The 26,564-nt window shown below is 46.0% G+C and overlaps 1 protein-coding gene across 2 annotated transcripts in view; it reads left to right on the top strand.

Annotated features, from left to right (window-relative positions):
* The window catches only part of GRID1 (glutamate ionotropic receptor delta type subunit 1), a 791,790-nt gene that overhangs the window by 762,536 nt on the left and 2,690 nt on the right, over positions 1-26,564 (top strand). Inside the window, exons 14-16 of one of the 2 annotated variants that reach the window (XM_033208975.1) lie at positions 11,185-11,351; positions 17,569-17,809; positions 18,069-18,159. In XM_033208975.1, coding sequence (XP_033064866.1) covers positions 11,185-11,351; positions 17,569-17,809; positions 18,069-18,158 — 498 coding nt within the window. In that variant the 3' untranslated portion in view covers position 18,159. The remainder of the gene's footprint in view (positions 1-11,184; positions 11,352-17,568; positions 17,810-18,068; positions 18,160-26,564) is intronic. The other variant, XM_033208974.1, reaches the window with a different exon arrangement.

Below are 26,564 nucleotides of genomic sequence, written 5' to 3'. Positions count from 1 at the left end.
ACTTGTAAAGGTTATTAAAACATAGCATTTTGGACCTTGTTCTAAGAGTCTCTTATTTAGTGGGTCTTGGGATGGGACCTGATAATTTACATTTCTTATAAGTTCTTCAGTGAGCTGATGCTGCTTGGCCAGAAAACACACTTTGAGAACCACTAGTCTATATCATAGACTTTGAGAATGCCAGTTCTGGAGAAGACCTGAAGGACCATCTGTGCCACTCTTCCATTTTTATAAATTGATATGAAATCAGTAATTGGGCCAAGACTGTGATCCAGCCTAGTCTAACAATTTTTCTAATTTACTATGCTCATGGTTGAGGACAATTTCAAGTGTTATTTATTCCAAGGCAATTGCATTATCAGGATCCAAACTTTCAGCTATAAGATAATATAGGTAATGATTGTCATGATCATAAGAATAGCATGTTATTGTTTGCGTTTCTTCAATGCACCAGGCACTTTCCACACTGTCTTTTCCTGTGACAAGTGTGTAAGGTGGGCATGCTATTCCTGTCTTCTAGGTGAGGGCATTCAGCTCAGAGGGCTCAGATAGCTGGCCAAGGATGCTAAAGAAAGACCTGGTCTGCCTGTCTCCAAATCCTTGTTCTCGCCAACATACCATGCTGTGCTCTCTATGACCTGGAATTGAAAATTCTATAAACGAAGTTAAAAATCAAAGGGCAGATAACATAAGAGAAAAGGCATTTCTGTTATTGTTGCTGTTGTTCAGTTGTTTGAGTTTCTTACAAATTCTGGCTATCTGTCCCTCCATTAAAAAGTGGGCAAAGGACATGAATAGACATTTTTCAAACAAAGACATACAAATGGCCAACAAGCATAGGAAAAAAATGCACATCACTAGTCATCAGATAAATGCAAATTAGACCAACAGTGAGATATCACTTACACCAGTCAGAATGGCTGTTATTAAAATGACAAAAAATAACAAATGTTAGTGAGGATGCAGAGAAAAGGGAATGCTTCTACAGTGTTGGTGGGAATGTAAATTACTAAAACTTCTACAGAAAACAGTATGTAGATTTCCCAAAAAACTAAACATAGAACTACCCAGCAATCTCACTACTGGGTATCTATTCAAAGAAAATTATTATATCAAAAAGATAACTGCAGTTATATGTTTATAGCATCTCTGTTCACAATATCTAAGATATGAAATCAATCTGTTGATTGGATAAAGAAAACGTGATATATGTATGTATATTTATGCAATGGAATATTATTCAGCCATTAAAAAGAATAAAATAATGTCTTTTGCTGTATCATGGATGGAACTGGAGGTCACTATCTTAAGTGAAATAGTTCAGAAACAGAAAATCAAATGCCACATGTTCTCACTTATAAGTGGGAGCTAAATCATGTGTACACCTGGACATTGAGTGTGGAATAACAGACATTAGAGACTTGGAAAGGTGGGAGGGTGGGATGGGGTAAGGGATGAGAAATTACATAAGGGTACAATGTAGGCTATTTGGGTGATGGTTACAGTAAAATCCCAGACTTCACTACTATGCAATATATCCATGTAACAAAACTGCACTTGTACCCTTTAAAGTTATACAAATTTTTTAACAAAGAAAAGAAACTCATGGAAAAAAAGGGATTGGTGGCCCTTCTGAGATGCAAAATTACTCTCATTCTCTCTATCCACTGCTGTCCTCCTCACTATTGACTATGTTACTCTAGGAAACAGGAATACCAGGATGAGATAGGCAATCATTTGCAGAAATCCTGGCACCTGGCCATCAGGAGCCATGTCCTACTGCTGTAGCCTGGCAACACCTCCATCTTCTCAGTTCTCCTGCCCAGATCATGGGTGGCCTCTCTGGGGCTTTCATGACAAAGCTAAGGGCTGCCCTAGTGTCTGTGCTCTACATGCCACACAAGCCAGAGGCCTTCCTGCTGCCAGATGGCCTTGCTCCTCTTTGGTTGTGTCATCTCATTGTCCAGTCCCATCCTGTTCACTCTGGGTTGCAGCCAGGACCCAAATTGACTTTGTGCCCTGTGGACCCTCAGGAAAGCAGCTTTTTCAGTAATTGTGGAGAGTTCATCTGCAATCTCTTGCCCCCCAACTAAGCCTGTCCTGGTTTGCCTCCTTTGCTGATCCAGAGTCTGATCTAAATAAAAAGTCTTTACCTTTCATTCTTTGGGTAGCAGGTTTCCTGGCAGCCTCCTAGCTGGGCCCACCAATGGTCAGCCTCACAGCCTCACATCATTTTGATTTTGCATCACCTCTCTCCATTGTTCTCTCTTTAGAGATGGGCTCTTTATCTCCAGCTGAAGGTCCACTTTTTCTGAACCCTTCATGGTTCTCCAGCAGCTTGGTACCTGAGTCCTCTTCTCTGCTGCCTCCCTTGGGGCAATGGTGCTCACAATCATACACATACTCATACACTTACACATAAACTCACTCATCAACCTGCACACATATATACAATTCTCACATGTATACACACACATCTTCACACACACACATTCCCTCACACTTACACATGTACACACACTCACGTAATTCTCACTCCCTCACATACATTCACACACATACACAGGCATACCTGTACATACATTATTCCAGCATGCGCACACGCATACACCCATACACACACACATACCCATGCACACATACACATAAATATGTACCTATAGACACTAACGTGTATTATCGAATGCACACCCACTCACCCACCCATACATTCTCATGTGCATCCACATGTACACATCTATACAAACACATCTCCCTCACACTTACACATATGCACATACACAACTCTCATGCACATAAACACACAAACTCACACTCTTCTGCATGCACACACTCATGCACATACACTGCATACTCACACAGAGTGTGTTGCTGAGTTGGTGAAGATGGGGGGTGACTGGCAAGAGGGGAGTAGGTGGAGGAAAAATGCTTCAATCACAGCTGACAGATGGATCTCCTGACCATCTGGGAACTGAAGGAAGGAGGAGGACACAGAACTCGCGTTGAGCCCTCATGCTGTGCCAGGTACAGTGTTTTGCCTTCGGGAATTTCCCACTCACAACCGTCTTTTTAGGAAACAATTCTTAGCCCCTGAGACAGTAGGGTCACTGGAGAGCTGGGCTGTGACAGTGGGCACCCTGCTTTTTCTGCTGCACTGTGCACAAGGAAGGAGGCTGAGCCTTGATATCCGCAGTCACAAAAGGTGAGGCTTGCTGAGCTGCAGGAAACGTAGGCAACAAAGAGATGTTCAAAACCAACAAAAGTCATTCATGATGGCACCTCCCAAAGATGACCATGGCTTGTATTTGGCACTTATTTTTGATTCCTCACAAACATAAAGATTTACATAATAATTTAAGAGGCGGTCACAATGTCAATACTCTAGTGTAATAGGTTCATTTTCCACTAAACAATATAAGATTGATTATCCTTTATTTAGCACTTACCATATGTTAAACAAGATCCTAAGCACATCACAAATATTGAGTAATTTAATCCTCATCAGGACTCTGTGAGGTGGGGACCAGTTTATCCAGTGGAACTGAGACTCAGAGATGTTAAGCAACTCATCTGCACAGGCAGCAAGCATGGAGCTGGCATTTAAACTTGTGCAATTGGATTCAGTAACCCAGGCTGGTTCATAGCTCAGGGGTGCCTCTTTTTTTCTCATGGAAATTTCCCTTAACAATCAATGCTCTTTCAAAGCCCCATACTAACGGTAACGTAATGTTCCACCATCTAATACTATCATTCACCTAGCTGTTTCCCAATGACTGAGCATTTAGGTTGTTTCTAACTTCTGACTAGTTTAAACAGTGTTGCCCTGAAAAAATCTTTATGCAAACACTTTTTGAAAATTGAATAATTCCTTAGGATAAATCCCACGGGGTAGAATCACTGCATGTACACATTTTAAAAACATTCAATTCTCCCCACCAAATTGCCATTCCAGAAATATCATGCCAGCCACACTCCCACCAGCCGACTGCAAAATTGTCTTTTTCTCTGCAGATGGTCTGCGTTTTACTGTTGAATCTTACAATTTGGCATGGTGCATACATAATACAGGTATCACGGTAGCCAGGGTTCAGGCTGCCTATGGTAATGTGTTGCCATTGTATGAACATGACTATAGGAACTAAGACTTAGGATGCTTGAAAAGACTAAGTTCTGCTTTGTTAGGATAAGTGGTGGCTGAAGCAGAGGCAGAATGCACTCTGCATAGATGGTGAATGCACATGAGAATGTGTCAGGTTTCCAAAGAGTCCATGATGTACAGAGAAGGGGCAGACCCCGTGTCCTCCCTTCTTCCAGAATTTCAGTGACTTCATGAACCACTTTTGTTTCTAAAGCTAGGGAAATACAGGCATTGCCATTTGTGTGTGGTCTGTCACCAGCAATGTTCCCTGGGAAGTGGTCCAAGAGCAAAGACAGTAGGTGAATTCTCCCCAGTCCATTCTTTGTGAGTCTAATCAGGACAAAGGAGACAGCACAGACTTCTTTGGAGCCAGATGTAACTCAGGTTGACATGGCTCCACTGTTCATAATTCAGGCTTGTTTGGGACACGCCATTTAATTTTTCTGAGCCTCAGTTTGTTTGTTTGTTTGTTTGTTTTTGTCTGTAAATGGGGTGGAATCTTCTGCCCTTGAGAAGTATTACATGGATAATAAAGGGATCAGGTTTCTGAAGGCATTGGTACCCAGTGGGGGCCCCATACTTACCCTGCACCTGGCACTACGGGCACCTGGCTTCCTTCTGTGCTTCCTTTCCCATAGCGTTTCTGACTGATGTTTGCAGCACACGCATTCTCATTTGGGGGAGCAGTGTGGTTGCTTGTTCCTATCCAAAGCAGTTAGGATGGAATGTAATAGTGTAATGAGGTTCTTGCCTTGAAGGCTGATGTCTCTGAAAGGTTGTGCTCCACGTGAGTTCCAAAAGGGGTGGAATCAGTGGAGCAACAAAAGGCAATGCAATCTCATTTTACTGCTGGTGTGAAGTCATAGAACACAAGCAAGTCATCCAATAATCCAGCTCACTTGCAGCTTCTTTTATAGAGCCCAGCCTTCCTCTAGCAAATAGAGGCCAATCATATTCCCCTAAATGTTAGGGAGGATGCTGTAAGTGTGAGAGCCAGACTCCCTCACCATGTCAATTTTTTTTTCCTTTTGCAACAACCCAGGTGCAGGTAGACTGAGAAGGGAATCTGTTTGCTAAGGTTGCTGGGAGACAAGGCTGGGTGGTCTCTCTAGCTGTTGTTGTCCTGGCATCCCAGGGATAGATGCTCACATGCCTTTGACTTTTTCTCATGCCAAGATATTCTTCCTCCTTTCCCTAAAGTTCCTGCATCTATTCTTTTTTATATCTGGACCATGTTTGTTTGTTTGCTTTTCTTTTAGGAAAAGGGGAGAATGAAATGAAGCAAAATGTTTAGAGGTAGGCCAGAAATGTCAAGGAGATTTTCCCAAGTGCTTGGCTATCATCAGGGAGCCAGTGTCCTGGAGAGATCTGAGAGCTCTCCCAAGCCTTTGTATCCTGTTGATGGGCCAGGGCACTGCTACAGTGGAGCCACGGGCACATGGAGGATGCAGATTGGATTAGGTGTCTGTGTCATGCGTGATAGAACAAACTGTGAAACAAGGTTAAATAAAGACAACACTTTCACCCACTTGTCTAGAAAAGTGTCACTTATCCCACTCTATTAGGTGATGATCCATCTTTTAGAATATTGCATTTCACATGTACACACAACAGCTATAATACTGTATCTATCAATAATAATCTGTTCATCCTATTATTTTCTGCCACTTTCCTTAAGTATTCATATATATGTATATAAATATAAACATACAGTGTTTCTGTGGTCTTTATATTACTATCTGTTACATAAAGTGCCATCACGTTTATGAACCATAATTTATTAAGTTGTTTCCCTAATAGTAAATATTTAAACTGTATGTTTACTTTACAGTCAACTCTTGATTTAGAATATTTATCAGGCATTTTAGATACATTTAGGTTACTTTTTTGATTAAATTCCCAACTTGCAAAGGTGAAAGACATGAGCAGCTTTAAACATTTGTGTTCTGTACTGCTGTATTACTCTCCAAAGGGTTACATCATTTTGTGGTGCTGGTAGCCATGAAGGATTACGCACACTTTTTTCACAATTCCTTTACCACTAGATATTATCTTTTTTTTTTTTTTTTTTTTTTTTAAAAAAGCGCTCTGTAAGTGGCCAAATTACATTTCTAGGCCATATGTTCTAGAAATGTAATTTGGCCACTTACACGTATTAGTTTGCAGACATCTATTTTCTAGGATGATCTGCAAATACGTTTCATAGCTCCTGGAAGAAACAAGGGCTAGAGTCCCAGGACCCCGTAACTAGTCCTGAAGGGCTCTCTGGGGTCAAAAGGGCCTGGACTGTTGGATGTCTATGCCCACCTAGGCTCTACAGAGAGCTGAGGGCTTGGAGCAAGCTTGGCTGTATCCACAGCCTTGTCTCCAGCCTAATTTTCCGCCAGCCTTATTCTAAGGCATTGATCCATGATGAGTCAGCGATTGGAAATTCAGAATGTGTTTAATATTATAAATGGACCAGCCAAACCAGATAAAGGTAATTTAACCCATTGAAAGGTGAAATACAGTGTTTGCTTTTGTTTTCTTTTAATAGCAGAACTCAAATCAGTGGCATCCCTTTTATCTTTTAGGCATGATGAGATAAATGCCAACAATCTATTTGCAAACAGCTTACCACCTATCATGGCTGTTCTCAGACATTATCCTCCTCAACTTCCCACAGCCACCTGGAAGTAGGGACAAGACAGTACTGGAAGATACAGGAAGAAGGAGTTGGTCTGAACAGGAAGTGGCAAAAAAATAGCAGATCTAAAGATCTGTTGTGACACTTGGCCAAGGGACTCTGGGACACCTGCAGGGAGGTGGCTGGGTTCACCCTCCTCCCTCTACAAGCACCAGACCATAGCACAAGGTTGAGAGGAAGCTAGATTCCTGCCTATGCTCTGTCTTTTCCAGAGCCTGAAAAACATCCTCAACAGAAAAGAGTTAATATAAATAGGAAATGACAAATGCCTCCTAATGTGAGAGGTCTCTGAAATGGAGGTGAAGGGTTGGAGAATGGCGAGAAAGGGGTAGACATGCTTTCCTAACAGAACTAGAGGCTAGATAAGAGGTTGCACCCACAGAGGAGGTGACTGAACCTAGGAGCGGGATTGGAGGGAATGCTGAGACTCAAGGAAGGAGGAGGGTGAACTTGCAGCAGGAGGGGCAGGGAAGAGAGGACACACTTGGCTGTCCTGGAGGCAGATGCTTGATATATTAGGTGTCCCCCCTGTAGTAGGGAAGTCAGACCTGTGGATAAGTAGCACAGAATAAGGGGGTGAATTCATCATTATTAGGGGCCACATGGAAAACTGATTCTGACCCTACAAGGAAGAAGCAAAGCTTAGAGTTTTTGTGGGGACAGGATGGAGCTCATTCTGAAAGGGGACAAGAAGAGGGTCTGTATAAAGACAACAGGGCCATGATGGGGGGATATTTTAACTTCTTAGAGCTGGCATCTGCAATGTTCCTGACAGTATAGTCAGACCTAAGAAGCCTTATGTCTCAGACAGGCTCTGTGACACACTGGAAAGTGGGGGAGATGTCTGCAAGGTCCAGAAAGTTCTCCTGGAAATAGATGAACTTGGGGACCCAAGGAAATACTTCAGCACTGCCTTTTACTCAGCATGGAGCTGAAAGAGAAGGGCTGAGAAAGTTCTGGGATGCCAAGGAAGTGAAGATGACGTTTAGGAATGGAGGGTATTTCCTAAGGACAGAGCTAGAGTCTGGCCTGTGCTGCCACCATTGGAGCTTCTGATTTGGCCCTGTCAGGGTCCTATCCATAAAGGGTTTTTCCCCATGTACAGGGAGGTCTAGGCATGTACTTGTGCTGGATATTGTCACCAGTTCTTGGAGGCACTGAAGTCAAGGCCATTTCCTGTATTCACTTTAAACAGGGCTCAGTCAAGTTCTAAGTAGAAATATCAAATGAATAAGATTTACCACAGTCCATCCTCCCCTCTTTCTCATCTCCACACTGTTATACTCCCCATACATTTCCGTAGAATTGCAATCCCCTGGCATTAGATTTTCTGCCCTCTCCAAGGGTGAACCCCCCAATCTGAGACATAGGCCCATGCCATGACCAGAAAGCTCATCCTAGAGCCTACCTCCAACTCCCATCACAAAATGTGGGACAGCACCCTCTCCAGGTGCTCCTGCTTCAGCATTTTCAGGCAGATTCTGGATCCAGCCACATGCTTCCTCAAGCAGACACAAGAAATATATTGGCAGCCTGGCATAGTGGCGTGAACCTGTAGTCCCAGCAACTCAAGATGCTGAAGCAGGACAATTGCTTGAGCCCAGGAGTTCAAATTTAGCCTGGGTAACATAGCAAGACTGTCTATATTTTTTTAAAAAAAAAGAAAAAATAAATATAATGATGAACTTAGTCCCTATTTACAAATAGACAAATGGGGAGATGGAGTATTCAGCAGGTCCAGAAGACATCTCCTACTGTCTCCTCTGGACTTCCTTCCTGGTTAGCAGGGATTTGAGGCTGAGCCATTGCCAGCATCCCTTCTGGATGTTCCCTCCTTTTCAGCTTAGGCCAGCAGGACTATAAATGTGGGTGCTTTCATGCAGCTGTGCTCGCCTGTCCCTGAGCCCAAACTGAGTCACAAACACCTGTGGCTTGAAGGAAGCCATGTGTCCCATTAGAGTGCCCACATCAGGCTTTCCTTGGAGTCCCTTTCCACTCTGTCTAAGTCAGCATATTTTGTTTTCATTCTTGGAGCATCACTTGAAATGTAGAAACAAACCTGATCTTAATTTTTCCCTCAAAGTGACATGCCCTTTTGAAATTGTACAAATAACAATGTCTGATTGTCATGTTGAATTGCAAGCATGGATGTGAAATGCTCCAAAGTCTGACTGAAGCCAAATATTAGGTCATAAGTCAACATTTTGCTGAGAAACTTGGTTACTAAGAGGTTGAAAATGTCTATCTTTTTGTGAGAAAACTTGTTTGCCAGCAGGAAAAATTTATAGGACTGTTATCTTCCTACATGGAAGGAGAGAGATGTGTGTAATTTTGCAACCTGGGTCAATTCTGAATTTGGATTGGTTGAGGACTGAGGCCTTGGTATAATATTTGAATTGCTCCCTGAGGTGAAAGTCGAAGAGTGGCACAGGTGTGTGTCATTTCTTACAAGGTTGTTGGGCAAAATTGTCTGAATATCTGGGAACAGGCTCTTCCCACTGCAGGAGGTCACACTCTGCCCACAAATCCTTCTAATGGAGAACTTCTGACAAGGAAATAATCCATCTTGGGCCACGGGCACTTGGGGTCTTGAAAGAAATAAAATCGGCCGGGCGCGTGGCTCAAGCCTGTAATCCCAGCACTTTGGGAGGCCGAGACGGGCGGATCACGAGGTCAGGAGATTGAGACCATCCTGGTTAACACAGTGAAACCCCGTCTCTACTAAAAATACAAAAAACTGGCCGGGCGAGGTGGCGGGCGCCTGTAGTCCCAGCTACGCGGGAGGCTGAGGCAGGAGAATGGCGTAAACCCGGGAGGCGGAGCTTGCAGTGAGCTGAGATCCGGCCACTGCACTCCAGCCCAGGCGACAGAGCAAGACTCCGTCTCAAAAAAAAAAAAAAAAAGAAAAGAAAGAAAGGAAGAAAGGAAGGAAGAAAGAAAATAAAATCTTGACTGACTTCATCTAAGTAGCTATGACACTCTTTGGAAAGTCTCAGTGGACGTGAAGACTCAACTGAACAAAGGCAGGAGCCAGGGACAATGCCCTCAACAATGCCAAGAAGCCTGTAGCTTGCTAGCATGGCCTATTATTGTCTGTGATATTTCAGTGATGTCACAAAGCCCATAATGAGGCCCCCCATCATCTAGTGCGAGCCACAGTAAAAAGGAAAGAAGTGGCAAAGAGTTGTCTGTGTGCTCGCTATAGTATTAAAGCCAGGCACTTTGCTGCATTAAGAACATCCTACTTTGTTTTAAGATGGCCAAGTGACAGTGTCAGGTTTGCATCTCTTTCCAGAAAGTAAAGCAGCTTGCATTCCCTCCCAGCACCCAAACTCCAGGCAAAGTTAGAATTGTGGTTCAGGATAGAAGACAGCCTCTGCTGTGGATGGGTGTGACAGAGTAGGACTTTAGCTGTCACCGCAGGCAAATTCCCGATGGAAGAATCTGCCACCACTGCACTGATATGGAGACAGTGACACCAGAAACCTGCACGTGTGTGTGCGTATATATGTTTACATGCATGTGCGTACAAACATATATGCATGTGAATGTATGCATACATATGTGAACACATACTTATGGGTGCATATATGTGTGTGTATTACACATATGTATGTGGATGTGCACAGGTGTGTGTGTGCAGGCATGTGTGTGCATGTGTAGGGGTGTGTGCAGGCATGTGCATACCTTCATGTATGGGCAATAAAAGACAAGTGGCAGAAGCCTGGCATGGCACCATAACAGTCAAGCCCTGTCCCTGACGGATTTTTCCTCATGCACAGGGGGCTCTAGACATGTGCACGTGCTTGTGCTTGATATTAAGTCACCATTACTCTGGGGCTCTGAATTCAGGGCCATTTTCCAGATTTACCCTAAGCAGAGCTCAGACAAGTTCTAAGTAGAAATATCAGTGGGTAAGATTTGCCACGGTTCTATTCTCCCCTGTTCCTCATCCCCAACTGTTATGCTCCCTAACAATTCTGATCTGAGAATCTCAGTCACCTGACATTAGATTTTCTACACTCTCCAAGGCTGAGCCTTCTAATCTGAGACATAGGCCCATGGCACTGTGACCAGGAAGCTCGTCTTAGAGCCCACCTCTAGTTCCTCCGCCCTTCCCCTCTCCATGAGATGTTTTGTGGCTGGTCTGCACACATTTTATGTCTAGTCAAAGTGAGTGGCCTCAATCAATGCTGGTATTTGTAGGCCAGGAAACAGTAGCAGAGTTGCTGTGCTGTCTGGTGGGTAGGAAGACCATTGAGGATGGGTCCCTCAAATCCCACCATCAAGATGGCTCACCGATCAAAGCTGACACAACTGGCCAGGCCTGCCTGATTTCATGGTAATTTTGATCTTTCAGGCAAAGAAGGGGAACTATGCCTTCCTGTGGGATGTGGCCGTGGTGGAATACGCAGCCCTGACAGATGACGACTGCTCGGTGACTGTCATCGGCAACAGCATCAGCAGCAAGGGTTACGGGATTGCCCTGCAGCATGGCAGCCCCTACAGGGACCTCTTCTCCCAGAGGTAAGCTCAGGCAGCTGCCTCGGGACTCTAGTGTCTCGGGACTCTAGTGGTCAAGGGTAAGAGAATAACCTTTTAGAAGACAAGAGCCAATGCAAACACCTTCGTTCATCACATTTTCCTAAGCACCTACTATGCCCCACTGCTTCCTCCTCCCCTACCCTCAGACCCTGTGGAAGTGTATGGTCCCTGCCAGGAAGGCTCAGAGTCTCTGTGGGGGTCTCTGTTGTGAGCAGGTAATGCCAGCCCAGAGCATATTAGCATGTGGCAAAGACATCCTCAGTATGCTAGGGTAGAGGCAGGCAGAAAAGGGCATCTCACCAGACCCAGGATATCTGGGAGAACTTCCCAGAGGAGGGGACACCTGAGGCTGGAAGAATGAGGAGGAGTTAGCCAGAAAAATGAATAATTAGCAGGATCTGATAAGGGCCTACTAATCACTTTTAAAGAGAAATGTACCTGTAAAGTGGAGTAGTCGATGTGGAGACTTTAAAAAAGTAGGGTCAGAGAAGCAGAATGTCTCCATATTTATTTGCACATGGCTGGAGGGGGCCTCTAATTGTAGGGCAGAAGTTTCCTTGTCCAAGGAGATGCTGTCTGCTGGGGCAGGGAAGGTATGTGGCCTTAGCCAGAAAGGGTGGAAGTGGGGCATGGGTAGTTCAGTGGCCTTTGTCCAGTAGTCAGCTGTGAATAAGAGCTCCTGTCCCCAAGGTGTCTAAGCCTTGGGCCATCTTCTTGCACATATCTGTGAAGGGCATTTTGCTGGGTGAAGGGATGAATCTGCAGAGCCTAGTGAGGAAGCCCTAGAGGCAGGCTCTGCCAGAGTCCACCCAAATGAGTCCTCCCAAATGAGGCAGAAGCATTGGAATGAAAAGGCTGGCATCATGCCAGGTTCAGGGGCAATGCTTGTCGACTGATTAATGCATGGATTTCAGTACTAAGGAACTTCTGTTTGGAGACATGAGAGTCCTTATAAATCATTTCTTTAGCATCCTGCAGTTCAGAGAGGGTAACTAGGATATCCAGGTTGCTGAGCCAGCTGCTGGCAGAGCTGGAAGTAGAATCTAGGTCTCCTGAGCCCTAGTGCTATGCCTATGTGGCTGCTGGATCTCCAAGCCCCACAACCTCCCTTCTCCCACACTCTAGATGTCCACATTGTGCTCTTCCTCTCATGAGTACCTGGGCCTCAGCCCCATCAACGGAAGGCTGAGGAGGAGGGCCTGCAGCCAGTCCATTCAGTGGCTTCTTTGCAAAACTGAGGAAAAGAGTAGGGCTAATCAAGTATACATTCTGTTCCTCCCTCTACTCTCTGGAGCAGAGAGAGAGAGATGACAAGAGGGAAGGAGGAGTAGTGTTTTATCAATTGCTCAGATTAAATGCATGAAGAAAGAATGGCTTCTCTCCAGGATTTATAACATGTTGGTGTTCTTGAGGTTCACACCAGTTGGTTTTCCGAGATGGGAGGCTCAGGACGATTCCACAGACCATCAACCTCTGAGCATCTCTCTAGAACAGATGGTAAGAGAGCCCATGGGGCCAACACATCAGCAGCACCAAGACCACTAATGTGCCCCAAGACAGCGCTCATGGAAGCACAGGGGCCCCAGCGAGGAAAGGTTAGGGTCCCTGTGTGCTCACACTGCTCACATAGCTCCTGAGAGTCTGCTGAAGTGAACATGGACACACTGGAGAGAAGAGGCAGCAGACATTAGTCCAGGAGCCCTGGTCTTGGCTAGATTGCTGAATGGAGTCAGAGCAGAGGGGACTCCCATTAGGTCAGAGTAGAACCTGAGAATACTCAACCTGGGGAAGGTGGAGATGAGTGGGGAGGGGTGTGGCTGCCCACCTCCAGTATCGTAAGCCTTGCTGGAGGCAGAACGAGTGAGATATCCTTTGTGTGACTTCAGAGGACCAGAGCCAGGGCCAACATGGGGTGTGTGTCCAGAGACCAGGCTTTCTGAAACAGGCCTGCCCACTACCTGTCCACTCACTGACCGTGAGGTCCATGTGCAAAACCTCCCAGCAGAGACCCCATGTGCTGCTCTCCTGACTCCAGCAGTCACCATAATCAAATGTGACTAGTCCAGTTTCCATGTCATTTTGACAAGTAGTGTTTGATTACTGTTTGCTTTCATCAGAAGACATGTGCTCTGTGATGATAAGGAAACGTCACCAGTGGCCTGTGCTGGCCTCCCACGGTTTCCTCATCTTCCTGTATGGTACAGTTCCTTCTGGGCTGGGATCATCCCTTGAGTAGCGACACTCAGACCTCAGGTTGCCAACTTACTGATGCCAGTGTTTCTTTAAAAGGCTCTGTTGGGCTGGGTGCAGTGGCTCCCCACACTTTGGGAGGCTGAAGCGGGCGGATCACGTGAGGTCAGGAGTTCAAGACCAGCCCGACCAACATAGCAAAACCCTGTCTGTAGTAAAAATGCAAAAAATTAGGTGGATGTGGTGGCACACATCTGTAATCCCAGCTACTTGGGAGGCTGAGGCATGAAAATTGCTTGAACCCAGGAGGCGGAGGTTGCAGTGAGCTGAGATCGTACCACTGCACTCCAGCCTGGGTGACAAAACGAGACCCTGTTCTCAAAAAAAAAAAAGAAGGCTTTCTTGTATGGTGCATACAGAACTGTGAGCTGCCCCTAGCTAGGGCATGCTTCAGAGGAGTGAAGGGACAGGTCCTGAGAGCGATGCCTCATGCCATTTGCAGAAAACAGATTCTGGTATAAATGGTAGGTCCTAGCCTTATGTGGAACTGCTGTAACTGTCTTTCCCTTCATCCTGGAAACTAAACTACTTCCTTCAATAAAGATATGCTCCTTTGCTTTGGCAGAAGACAGAATCTAGATGTATGTGCATGTGTGGCAGGGCTTATGTGCTATAAACAGGCTTGCAGACCACAGCATGCAGAGTGGGCATTCAATAAATGTTTAGCAACTTAATAGCCATTTATTGAGCACCTACTGTGTAGCAGGCTCCACAGCTATTGAATAAAAAAAAAGCACCTGCAATTATATCTGTCTGGAAAATAGAACAACTGGCTTCAGGAAGTTGCTATTATCCCTCTGGCTTTCTCGTAAGTGGGAGTGTGGATTATTACAGTGTGCATTAGTTTAGCCTCATTCTCAAAGTCATTTTGTACCTGTGACTTGTTTTATCTTTCCTCTGTCCCTTCCATATTTAAATATCATTTTTGTTTGTTTAAGTTTTTTGTTTTATGTTATGCTTTCCTATAAATTGCCTTACTATCATTCTGGGATAAGATTGGGTATAAAAAATGCATACAATTATAGGGAGCAGGAAGAAGAGGTCAGCAAAATTAAGCAACTTCCCTGACATTGCACAGGGAATTAGGATCTGCCTAATGAACGGAGGAGTGGGGATCTGACCCCACAACCACCATCTGGCCAGAGTCTCACCATCCCCTAGGCCCCGAAGCTGGCCCCAGGAGAACAGCCTGCTGTTCTGGAAAGAGCATGGCCTCCTGGGTCAGAATGACCCAGCTCTGATGAGCAGCATTGCCACTTTCTAATTGCAACAGTGGGCAAGTCATCTAGATTCTGAGCTTTAGGTCTTTGAGACGTAAAATAGGCATAATAAGAACCACTTTGCAGGCTGTTATGAGGATTCAAACAGTGTAAAATGATCAGCTCCTACTGTGTTCTCTATAAAAGGTCATTCATGTCAGTGCTGGCAAGATAAGGCTACTGGTCAATGTGGCTATCAGACTGACAACTACTAACCAGTTTTCATGGAGCTCTGATTACTGGCTGGATCTCAAGCTAACAGTCTGTATGTGTTCCCTCTTCTCATTTTGTCGCAATATCCTGTGAGGTAGATACATTTATTATAACCTCAGGCTTTAGTGATAAGAGAGCTAAATTTGAGAGACTCCAAGCCTGGATTTGAATGGATAGCCATGAACATGAAGCTCTACTGTTTATCCATAGCTAGCTAGTTGTTCAATTGCTGACCTCCTCAAAGGCCCTGAGGTCCTGCCTATCTGTCCCTGAGGTTCCTGCAACTGCCAAGAGGCTCAGCCTCCTCACACCTAGTAGCACAGACTTATTAAGGCCAGTGAACAGGCAGACGTGCAGCCACTGAGTTGGCCCGACATGATCCATATGAGGTGGTACAACACTGCAGCTGTCCGGTTCACCATGTGATGTGCCATGAGAGGGGTCTGTAGTGTTCTGGGGCGATCTAAGCATGACCCCAAACCATATAAATGCACACGTATCTTAACAACCAAGTCCCTGAATGTACAGCCACATTCTGTGTCTTACATCCTGACCAGTGCCCTGAGCACTTAATGGACATTATATCAATATCTAACCACAGCCATCTTAGTCAAGTTTTTACTGCTCAATTGGTACATTCACACATTTATTGACACAACAGACATCTACTGACAGCCTTAGTGGTGCCAGTCACTGTGGTTGCTCAGGGAAAACAGAGTAACCCACAGCTCCTGTCCTGAAGGATCTGCTCATCTAAGTGGGGGTCAACAGTTTATATTGCAAAGATGAGAACACTGAGCTTTAGGAGGGGCAAGTCCCTGGTCCAGGTGAGGTCTGGTGCCTCCAAAGCCAATCTTTGCACTGAGCCAGGCCATTGCCAGCCATCAAGAGGCCATGCTGTGCTGGGCCCATGATGCTGACAGGTCTTGGGACCCCCTCAGGGTTGTGACTCTTGTCTCCACCAGACACAAGCCCATGTATGGGAATTGAGCATAGCCTCAGGTCTGTGGTCACAGCTGACCTGGAATGCAGGTCCAGGGTAGAGCTCACACAACTCTCCAGTGGTCAGTGAATTTCTCCCGGCTATAAACAACTGCTGCTCTCTAATGACACACACCCAGAGAACTCAGAGGGACCTCTACAGATGTTATCAGTTGAATATATCACCATGGATCAGGCTTAAAGAGCTCCACTCCCCACTGGAAAAGCTTAGGTGTTTGGGGTCTGAGTGCTACCAGCTACCACTGGCTCTCTGTTAAGACTCCTGGGTTACAGACAAAAATACCACAACCAAAGAAAACCACAGTGGGGAGTATAGAAGCAGCATGGGTTGTCCCACCACTGCACACATGATGAAATCGAAACTTCCACTCATGCCCTCTCAGAGCCCATGTCTGGGCTCTGCCTTCTTCCCTGTCCTCACCTGATGCCTGCTCCTGTACCACCCAATAGCCTCCCTGGCCATTTTTCCACTTCTTAAATGTGCTAAGCGCTACCCCAGACATGACTTTCACATGGGGTGTTAGTCTCAGGAAGGCTCTTCCTCCTCCAAGTTGAAAGCCAACCCTGGCAGCCTCATAATGACTTTGGCAAGACATTTCACCTCTCTGTGCCTTGATTTCCTTCTCTGTAAAATGGGAAAACAGGAATAACCATCTCAAAAGATTGGCATGCGAATGAAGATTCAACACTATTTGCCAAGCATGGAGGGTACTCCTTGGCACGTAGAACATGCTAGACCCATGTGAGCTGTTTTATGATTAGTCATCCTTCAAGCTTCCCCTTACCTGTAGGCTCCTCAGTGAGGATTTCTCCAATCCTCCAGTGAACACCACCCACCATGTGCTGTTTCCCAGAACCTCTACTTTGATTAATTTTTTTTTAAATCACAGTTCTGCCTGCACTTTGATTGAGCTAATTTTTTTAGGGTCAGTGATTGTATCTCTAGACCATAAGCTCAGCAGTGCTGAACATTATACTAGGCAAAGCACAGAAGGTCCTCAAATCAAATGATTGTGTGAATAATTTGGTGAATCCCAGTGGGAGAGACGTAGGATATAGTAATGAAAGCTCAAAAGAAAGCATTTTCAGGATCAGGAATATCCTAAATCCACAACCTAAATGTTTGCCTCTTTCCTTTCTGTATTTCCCAGTTTTATCTTGAGCTCTTGCCACAGAATCCATGTAACGGCCTTATGTGATTTGCTGTTAGACTTTATTCTTGGGCAGTGGGATAGGGTGGGAGAGAGTGGGGGGCTGTTGGGAAGAGAAGTGACAAAACTTAATGTGCGTTTTGGGAATAACACTTTACCTGCAGTGTGGAGAGTGGACTGGGAAGAGAAGAGCTAAGGCAGAAAGCTGCTAGGATGGCTCAATGTTGTCTGTGGTGGGGCCAGCATGGTGGGGCAGGGGCCAGGGCCCTCATGGCTGAGTCGATGAGGTCGGTGGCTATAGCTCACCTGGATTGTGTCTTGCAGGATCCTGGAGCTGCAGGACACAGGGGACCTGGATGTGCTGAAGCAGAAGTGGTGGCCACACATGGGCCGCTGTGACCTCACCAGCCATGCCAGTGCCCAGGCCGACGGCAAATCCCTCAAGCTGCACAGCTTCGCCGGGGTCTTCTGCATCCTGGCCATTGGCCTGCTCCTGGCCTGCCTGGTGGCTGCCCTGGAGTTGTGGTGGAACAGTAACCGGTGCCACCAGGAGACCCCCAAGGAGGTCAGCACCCTGGGGCCTGCCCTCCCTCTCGCAGCCTAGAGGCAAGAGTGTCACACTGGGCCGTTGGGAGGGCAGGTTGTTTCTAGCTAGTATTCACCTGAGTCATCTTGTCTGGAGACAACAGAGTTTTATATTGGGGAATTTTGTTGTTGTTTTATTTTGCTTTTAAAACTAGCGAAGAATGTAGGGGATGTTTTCGTGCTTGAACAAAGTGCTGCAGTGCCAGCCTTAGCCACTAAAGTCCTGTATTTATCTATAGAGCAGGTACAGCGTGGGCAGCGCCAGAGAGCCCTTCCCTACCCTGCCCCGCCCATGTGCCTCCACCCTGACCTGGAGAGACCACCTGTAGGGTAAGAGAGGAGCCCATTCCTTCCTGATTCTCTTTAACTTCTCACCGAGGGCCACAGGGCACTGTTCTCTCAGAGCATCAGGGGATCCCTGTCCCTCCCAGCACTCTTTTCTCCCTATATTCCTCCTCCTTGCAGGGCCCAGCCTTGCCCCGTCCCTCCTGGGTACACCCAGCCCAGGGAACACTCTAGCTCTGTCCACACTCCAGGTTCTGGGCACACGTCCCTCCCTATATGTGCCAACTGCAAGTTGATTCTGTCCATCCACACTTCCTTCTTATTTGTATTCTTCTGTAAGCTCTTTTTTTTTCATTTTTATTTTTTCTGAAATAAAGCCTTCACCAAGGTCCCCCAGAGACCTGGAGACAGTTCCCCTAAGGGAGGGTGGAAAGGAGTGTCATTTGGTGATGATGCTTTGCCAGCAGAAACTACACGTGCCCAGCCACGCCATCCGCGGGGCTGTCACTCTGTGCCACATAGGCCTCAGCTATGTCTAGAACCACAGCTCTGCTTAGATACTCTGTGGGTGCAAATGGATATAAACCTCCAACAGGAAGTGGTAAAGCAACCTGCATCAGACCCAAAAGCACTTCTGTTTTGTTTTTGTTTTTTACCTGTTTTTGTTTTTACTGAAAGCTCAGATAGTACCGGGTAGTTCATTAAATGGTTTCAGAGGAAGGAGGTCCAAGGGGCACAAAAATAAACTGAACCAGGAAAGAGAAACAGCCAGGAGGACGTAAGAGCTGGCGGGCTCCTTCTCAGCCTAATTTCGGGCAGGGATTTGGCACCTCTGGACAGGAAGGGTGGGTCCACCATGTCTGTGGCCTGGGTGTCTGGCCACATCTCACCCTTCATTCGTTGGTCTGTAAGGGCATTCCTGGCAGGTCAGGGGTGAAGACAGGGGTGGGCGTCCCTCACTCCTTTACAGGACTCTGCATTATACCAGGTAGTGAGCTCTCTGTCCTTACGCTGTCTCTTCCCTGGAAGGAGGACACTGCTTAACTCAGTACATCTGCAATATTCGGGGACATCTGTCTTCCTCTCCGTCCTTCAGTGTATCTCCATGGAAGGGAATGTGAAGCTGGAGCCAGTTGCAGCCTCAGTGGCTGTCCTGTCACCCCTGGAGCTCAGAAGGGAAAGAAGGCAGAGCTTTAACGAAAAGGCCTGAAAGGAACAGTTGATGGTTCTGTCCCGAGCTTCTTTGGTTACTGGAACATTTTGTATAAAGAAGTCAGTGGGAGGGACAGTGAATTATTCTGATGAGCAGTGTTAAGGAAAGGCTGCACATACCTGACCTCTCCTCATCATGCCAGCCCCTCCAGGTCATGGCCAGTGTGCACCATTCACCTGCTTGTCACCACCCAGGTCTCTATGCACGGAAGCATCAGTGGGCAGCCATGGTGGGGTGGTCCCAAAACCACTCCCAGTAGGACCAAGAAGGATGAGAAGGATGGAAAAGACCAGGCCCCCAAATTGGCCCATGTTGTTCCCACTCTGTGTTGTTTGTTTTGGGTTTTGCTTATTTTCCGTAAGTCTTCAGCCTGGTTTCCTTTGTGCAAAGGCCTTTTGTGTCAGGGGAGCAGGGGAGGGTCTCCAGGTGGATGAAAATCACAGTGTCAGGAATTTGCCTTCCTGGGCAGCAGTGGGCAAGGCGGGGGGCCTGGAGACACAGGTTCAGGCTCAGCCCCAGCCTCTAGCCTATCATCTGTGAGCCACATGCAGGGAGAGCTTGTCCTTTGGATGGGAAGTCATTGTCTGCTTTTAGCCATGTCCCTTCACAATGCCTAGTTTAGTGACGGTTTGGACAATTTCAGCCTGGACCACCCACAGTTAATTGTTGTGGTGTATGTGTGTGAGAGAGACAGACAGAGAGAGAGAGAGAGAGATTGGTGATTGTTAAAGAAACATAGATAGGAAGACAGAAAAGAAAAGAGAAAAAAATGTAGAGACCGGGAGACCAAGGAATCACCTAGCTGTGAGGAACAGCTCCTTTCTTGCTGGTAAAACATCCTACCTTTTATTCTGGCTTCTGCATAAGTCCAGGATCTCAGTTATGAAATGATGAATACATCAGCCCTGCTTCCAGAATGTGGGACTTCCTGCCCCTGCTGCCAACCTGCTTCCAGATAGGAATGAGGACACATGGAGAGAGGCAGGTTGGAAAAGCACAGCAGCTGCCTGTCCTCCAACCCCTTCTGGTGTTGCTAAGAAGGGTTGCATGGAAATGTTCCATCTTTTTCCTATTTTTATGGGTTTCCAAATTTCAAATGCAATGTCTCCCTTCCTTCTTCCCTCTCTCCCTTTCTTCCTTTAATAAGCCTGCCTGTAGAGACTCGGCCCCTGCCTTCAGGGAGCTTACCTTCTCATGCACAGATGTGGCAGAGAGCTGGGCCCAGCAGTCTCCACTCATTGAGCCGGCTGTCCTGCAGTGATCAGCAAGTATCACAAAAGTGCTGAGGGCGTCCAGCCCAGCCAGGGCATGGTGGGGTCAGAGGGATTAGGGGTGTGGTTATTGAAGACTACTTGGGGCTCAGAGCTGTTAGAACTGAGCTTTGAAGCATTGATACAAATCCTGGTACTAAAGATGAGACAGGAAGTTGTATTTTGGGCAAGGTGAACAGCACGGAGGTGAACAAAGTCATCATACCTCCTGGAGCTTTAGGGCTGAAGTGTCAACATGAGGAAGGAGATGCTAGCAGGGGAAGCTGGGGAGGGATACGGGACCTGCACCGAAGAACTTAAATGCCAGACCGAGAGGTTTTGACTTTATCATGCAGGGAATAGGAACCAGGAAAGGGCTCAAAACAATAGTCTTTTAGAAGCATATTCTTAAAACCTTCAAAAAATAATGATGGTATTTAATCCAGAACTACTCTGTGCTCCTGGTTGCCCGTGTTTTATGGGGCAGCATTTGCAATTAGGTGAGAGTGTCTGGTTGATCTTTCAATGTTTCATTTTGAGGCATTGGCTGTATTTCTTAAGAGCCAGAAACCTGTCTTTGGGTGGAGCCCAAGTTGTGTTTAATGGCTTGCTCTAGGATGTCGTCACAGTTTAGACACCTACTTGAAGAAGAGTGGTAATGTGCGTTCAACCCCTTAATATTCATGTAGATTTGAGCTCATATGTTTTCTAAGGAATCAGACGATTATGTAGTTACCCAATGCAGGTGAATGCACTAAGCTCCATGGACGCAGTAAAGAGCTACCCACTAGATTTATGGGGGATGTGGAGCCATTGCTCTGAGAATAAAATATTCATGAAATAAAGATGAGAACTGCAGAAATGGGAGATGACATGAGGAGTGAGATATGAATCATCCATCACTGGGCTCGGAGTTTGGAATTCTTGCTTTCTGCCTTGCCTGCCCTCCCTTGGCCTGGCTTCCATCGCACACAGGAGCTGGCTGAGGCCAGGGTGGCGGGAGAGCAGGGGGCAGAGGAGCACACGGCCCCTCTGTTCTGGCTGTGGGCAGCATCTGTCTGCATGCCCCCACCTGCTATGAAAGATTAGATCCCAGAGGCCCTCACTTCTTCCACTCCACACCCTTCCTTGCCTCCACTCCTTTGATGTCTTCTTCAACTGCATGTAAAGAGTTTGCCCTTCTGCACATTTTTCTTCTTCATTTATGCCAACCCAGCAGTGTTGCATTGAGGATTCAACAAGGGAAGGCATGTAAAGTGAATTAAAGATGTACCTGGCCCAGGGTCATGCTTGGTTGATGGTGGCCAAGGGGCTACTCCATCAAAAGGTTCTGGGCTAGGCAATGAGGAATATGAGGGAGACAAGTGACACCTTAGGGCTCCTTTCTTGTGCTGAGCAATCTTGTTAGCCCTCTTCAGTAGTTGAGGAAGGCATCCTTATCCTTGACGAAATCCATATCAGAAGTGAGAAGGGTAGAGATGGGATGTGAACAATGTGTCTACCTCTGTACCCTTGCTGCTTCCCAGGTGCAAGCTTGTCAAAAGGCCAGGGTGCTGTCCTTTCCACTGGGTATGTGCATGAGCCCATTGGGTTCCAAGGCAGCATTTTCCAGAGGACTTGGGAATGAAGGTTGTGACTTGGTGCTCTACCCGGGGCCAGGTTCCTGGCTTCTGGTTACACATTAACATTATCTGAACCTCAGTCTCTCCCTTCTGCTGGAAACAGCCTGGCCTGAGAACTATGCTCAGGAGCAAATGGCTTAGCATGAGAATAAGAATAGTGAGTGTGCATATTTCAGCCTACGGCCTCCAGTGAGAAGCCATGGAACACTTACCATACACCACTGTGTATCTCAAAACCAGATCACTTGGCAAAGCCTCCCCTGCCTGCTGCCACCACTAGCTGCCTCCCTTGCTGGGTGTGCTCTACATTGCCAGTAATTATTTACCTGCCTGTCTCTGCTTCAGATCCACCAGTGCCTCCTCACCTCTGGATTCCCGTCAATTTGCCTTCTCTCTGGAACATTGGAAGCTCTAATTAAGGGGTGATGAATATAATTGAAGTATTGAGCACATTCTATGTGCCAGGGACCAAGATAGATGCTTTATCAAGAACATTAGCTCATCTGGGAGTAGGAGCTCAAGCACGTTTATTGAATGAATGAACTAGTCTGGACTCACATAAAGAAATGTTATTAATGTTAAATTGTTGTGTAATCATTGCAGCTGGATCAATGGCTTTCAATTCTGGTGGCATATCAGAGGTGATGAATTCTGGGGCTTTTTAGAAATACAGATGCTTGGGCCCTGTTTCCCAAAGGGTCATATTAGGGAGATCTGGACTGCCATAATTTCTAAAATCTCTACATGTGCTTCTGATATCCAGCCAAGGATGAAAACCTCTGATCTACACCAGCATTCCAAGGTGAGAAGCTACTGGGGTAATGAAATTTGAGTAGAATGAATTCTTACTGGTGTGGGGAGGATGAATTTCTTGACACATTGATGTCATGGAAAAGAGCCCAGGTTTTAGGCTGGGTACAGTGGTGCATGCCTGTAATCCCAGCACTTTGGGAGGCCAAGGCAGGAGAATTGCTTGAAGCCAGGAGTTGGAGACCAGCCTGGGCAAAAAAAAAGCTAGACCTCAGTCTCTGCAATTTGTTTTTAATTAGCCAGGTGAGATGGTATATGCCTGTAGTACCAGCGACTCAGGAGACTGAGACAAGAGGATTGCTTGAGCCCAGGAGTTCAAGGCTGTAGTGAGCCGAGATTAGGCCACTGCACTCTAGCCTGGGAGACAGACGGAGACCCTGTCTCAAACAAACAAACAAAAAAAAAAAAAAAAAAAGGAAAAGAAAAGAGCCCAGGTTTGGGAACCTGGTAGATGTGAGCTCTCGTCCTGACCTTCCACTTACTGTGGAACTGCATGGCCTTGAGCAAGCTGCTGTACCCCTAGCCTCAGCTCATTCCTCGGTGCACCTGCTGCTACCACCATGATGTGAAGTCATTGTCGGTTTGCTCTCATTGCCCTCCCTAAAATATCTGTGATTGAACTGATCAGAACTCTTTCTCCTGATGCTTTGAAAAACTACCACCATCTCCTGAGACCGTTTCACTTACGTAATTGAGCTCCTTTGTCTTTATCCAGCCAATACTCTCAGACCCCTAGCCCAGCCCGTTGGGGTTGGGTAAGTCTTGGGAACAGCACTGAAGATTGTGTTGGTGGCATTTCTCCCAGCCCTTGGGTCTAATTTAGCACCTGGTTGGTCTCAGGTAACAGGATAATGCCACCAACAGCCAGCTCAGTCAGGGGGAAGTCCCTCATCCCCAGTTTTGTTCCTGCCCAACTTAAAATAAGAGCTGTTGGACTCCAAGCAAAGTCTGTTCTAAGGAGTCCCACGTGTAACAGGCTGTTACAAAGATGATAGTTTAATTACCGTTTTCCAATACACTGTATTATTTCCACATTGGTGAACAGTGGCTTAATTACAGAACTTTATCTCTGCAAAATAATGCCTGGGAGAGGTTCCCCAGTAACCTCTGTTGGTGCATCTGTCATCAGTTTAATATGGGATGAGAAACACAGAACTGGAATTCAGCTGGATTCACGGGTAAATACAGTCTGTGAATTTTATGTCATATTCAGGGATGTTTCACTAGGTCAGTTACCTACAGTAAATTAATGAAGGTAGCAATAAGTTTCCAAGTCTCTTTTCACAGCTGTCATTACCTGGCCGAACACTGAAACCTTGGGATAATGAGGATGTAAACGGATGTAGTTCACATAAAAAAGCCCATTATTTGAATTTGCATAACATAATAGAATGCACCGTTTTGTCTAAAAGATAGATTATTATTCACATCACTCCTGCCTCTTTCTTTGAGTAGGCTAATTACTCCTGTCTCCTCTTTCCTTGGCTGGAGACACAGAAGGAACAGCCAGACATGACTTTATGAGTGCTAAATCTACGGCCCCAGGTGATACAAGCAGACCATGCTTCCAGACTTTCCAAACCAGGCAGTCTGTTCTCTGCACCTCAGCTCTGGCTCCCACAGACAGCAGCAGGAGCAGGCAACTTAAAGGACACATTGTGAGACACAGCAAATGGCTGCATTTGTTTTTCAGAAAACACAGGAGTCATTTGCTGCAGTTATACACATTTTCTTATTCAGTTAAACAACCAAAATAAGAGGCTTGAGATGGCATCCTCATCTTCCAGGATTTGTCCTGGTGTTGGAGCTATTGGGAATGATGGAATTTGAGTAGAATGAGGTGACACTGATGTGAAGAGGATGGATTTCTTAATAACCATTTGGATAGGAACCCCCCTGGAACGTTTGTCCATTTGGTGTAGTCACTTTCTGCGTGTCCTGACACGAGACTTTAAAGGCTAATGATAACTACAATTGGGAGTTGGTTCCCATAGCACAGCTTAGCAGTCCTTAGGACTGCTTCATCCATCCTTAATTTGAGGCAAACAAAAAAAAATATGGGTAAAATAAACTTAGTCAAGCTCTTTCTTCAGAAATAACAGACTGGCAGGGAACTAGCTATCTCCACATTCAGTCTCAGGGCTGGTTTTGATTCTAAATGCTCTAGTATTACCCAATCCACTCCCCACCACCGTGTTTACTACTCCATCTTGGCACCTGTGCCCTGCCACTTGACAGTCCACCACGCTCCATCGTTCTCTCCCTCACCCTTCAGTGGTGAAGTCTTCCAGCTCAGAGAAGTGCCTCACTCACATTTTCCTTCAGAGGATTTTGGCTGGTCTGTCTTTCCCTGAAGCTCTCATGTTTGTTTCCCTGGCATTAAGTAGAAACAGTTCTTTCACCTTGTCCCTTACTTCCAACCCCCTACCTCCCTGTAGCTTTCTTGGACAAAAAGTTAATCTTTCCTTCTCTCCAAACTCTGACAAAATGGGAGCATCTCCTGAACACCCTGGGCTAGTGCTCAAGTGACTGAGAAAAAGGTCAGGCCCTCTATCAACTGCCAGAATCCAGAGTTGAGCAGCCCTGGAACCAAGACACCCACCAGCTTCCTACTTCAACTTTATTTCTACTCAAACTTTATTTCTTTTCATCTTCAAAGGGGTCCTTAAAGTCCTGAAGGGAAGTTAGAAGGGAGGAAAAGGGAAGATTATGCAGCTGACTAGTTACTAACTAGTTCTTCCAGTGGTCCCCAGGTCATCAGTTTCCCTTCCATGGAAATGAAAGTCTCTGCCAGTGAGGGTGACCAGCTTGTTCAGCCTTCTCCAAGCTTTGCTAGCTGCAAAGAGAAGAGAAGGTTATCTTATTAAACCCTGAAAGTATCTGAATTCCTCTCTCAACTACTTCAACTCCCAGACTCCCTGGTACTTGTTTTGTGCCATTCACACATTTCAAAATGAACATGCCTTATAGATACAAATATTCACAAAATGATTGTGACACTGAGTCTCGCTAATGCAGATGACACTCTATCCACAGTTTAACAGGAGCTCATAGCAGTCCCAAGAATGCTAGAGATGCAGGCTTGATGCTGGGCAGGAGTCAGGGCTTGTCTGGAGGCCCAGCACCCACACACTAGGAGGACAGCTGTGGAAGAGAAAGTTTGGCAGAGTCCCGCTGCTGCAGCAGATGAAGCACCCACTGCTTTCTGTCTCTCAGTCTCTTTGTTCAGGATTCAGCTTCAATCTTACTGTCCTTATTTGGGTCATGGTCTTGTCTCTTTGTCAGGTAACCTGTCTCTTGATAGTCTGTCAAACTGTTATCCAGTGGGGATAGTAACTCCCTAAAAGCAATAAACCATAGACTTCCTTGGGAAAAGATCATTGATGCTGAGTGGCGCTAAGCCACTAATACCCTGTATAACAGTTATAAAATATTCCTAAAGTAGTCTTACATGCAAAAATGAAAACAAAGCAGACAAAATAGAACACACAGAAAGGAGCAAAGTTGAACAGAGCTGGCTCCACCATGGTATAAGGTAATTAGGAAAATAACTTG

The sequence above is a fragment of the Trachypithecus francoisi genome, unplaced genomic scaffold, assembly GCF_009764315.1.
Source record: "Trachypithecus francoisi isolate TF-2019V2 unplaced genomic scaffold, Tfra_2.0 Lachesis_group9, whole genome shotgun sequence".
In the NCBI taxonomy this organism is placed as follows: Eukaryota; Metazoa; Chordata; class Mammalia; order Primates; family Cercopithecidae; genus Trachypithecus; species Trachypithecus francoisi.
The sequence above is the reverse complement of the archived record's forward strand: the minus strand, read 5'-3'. Positions and strand labels throughout refer to the sequence as shown.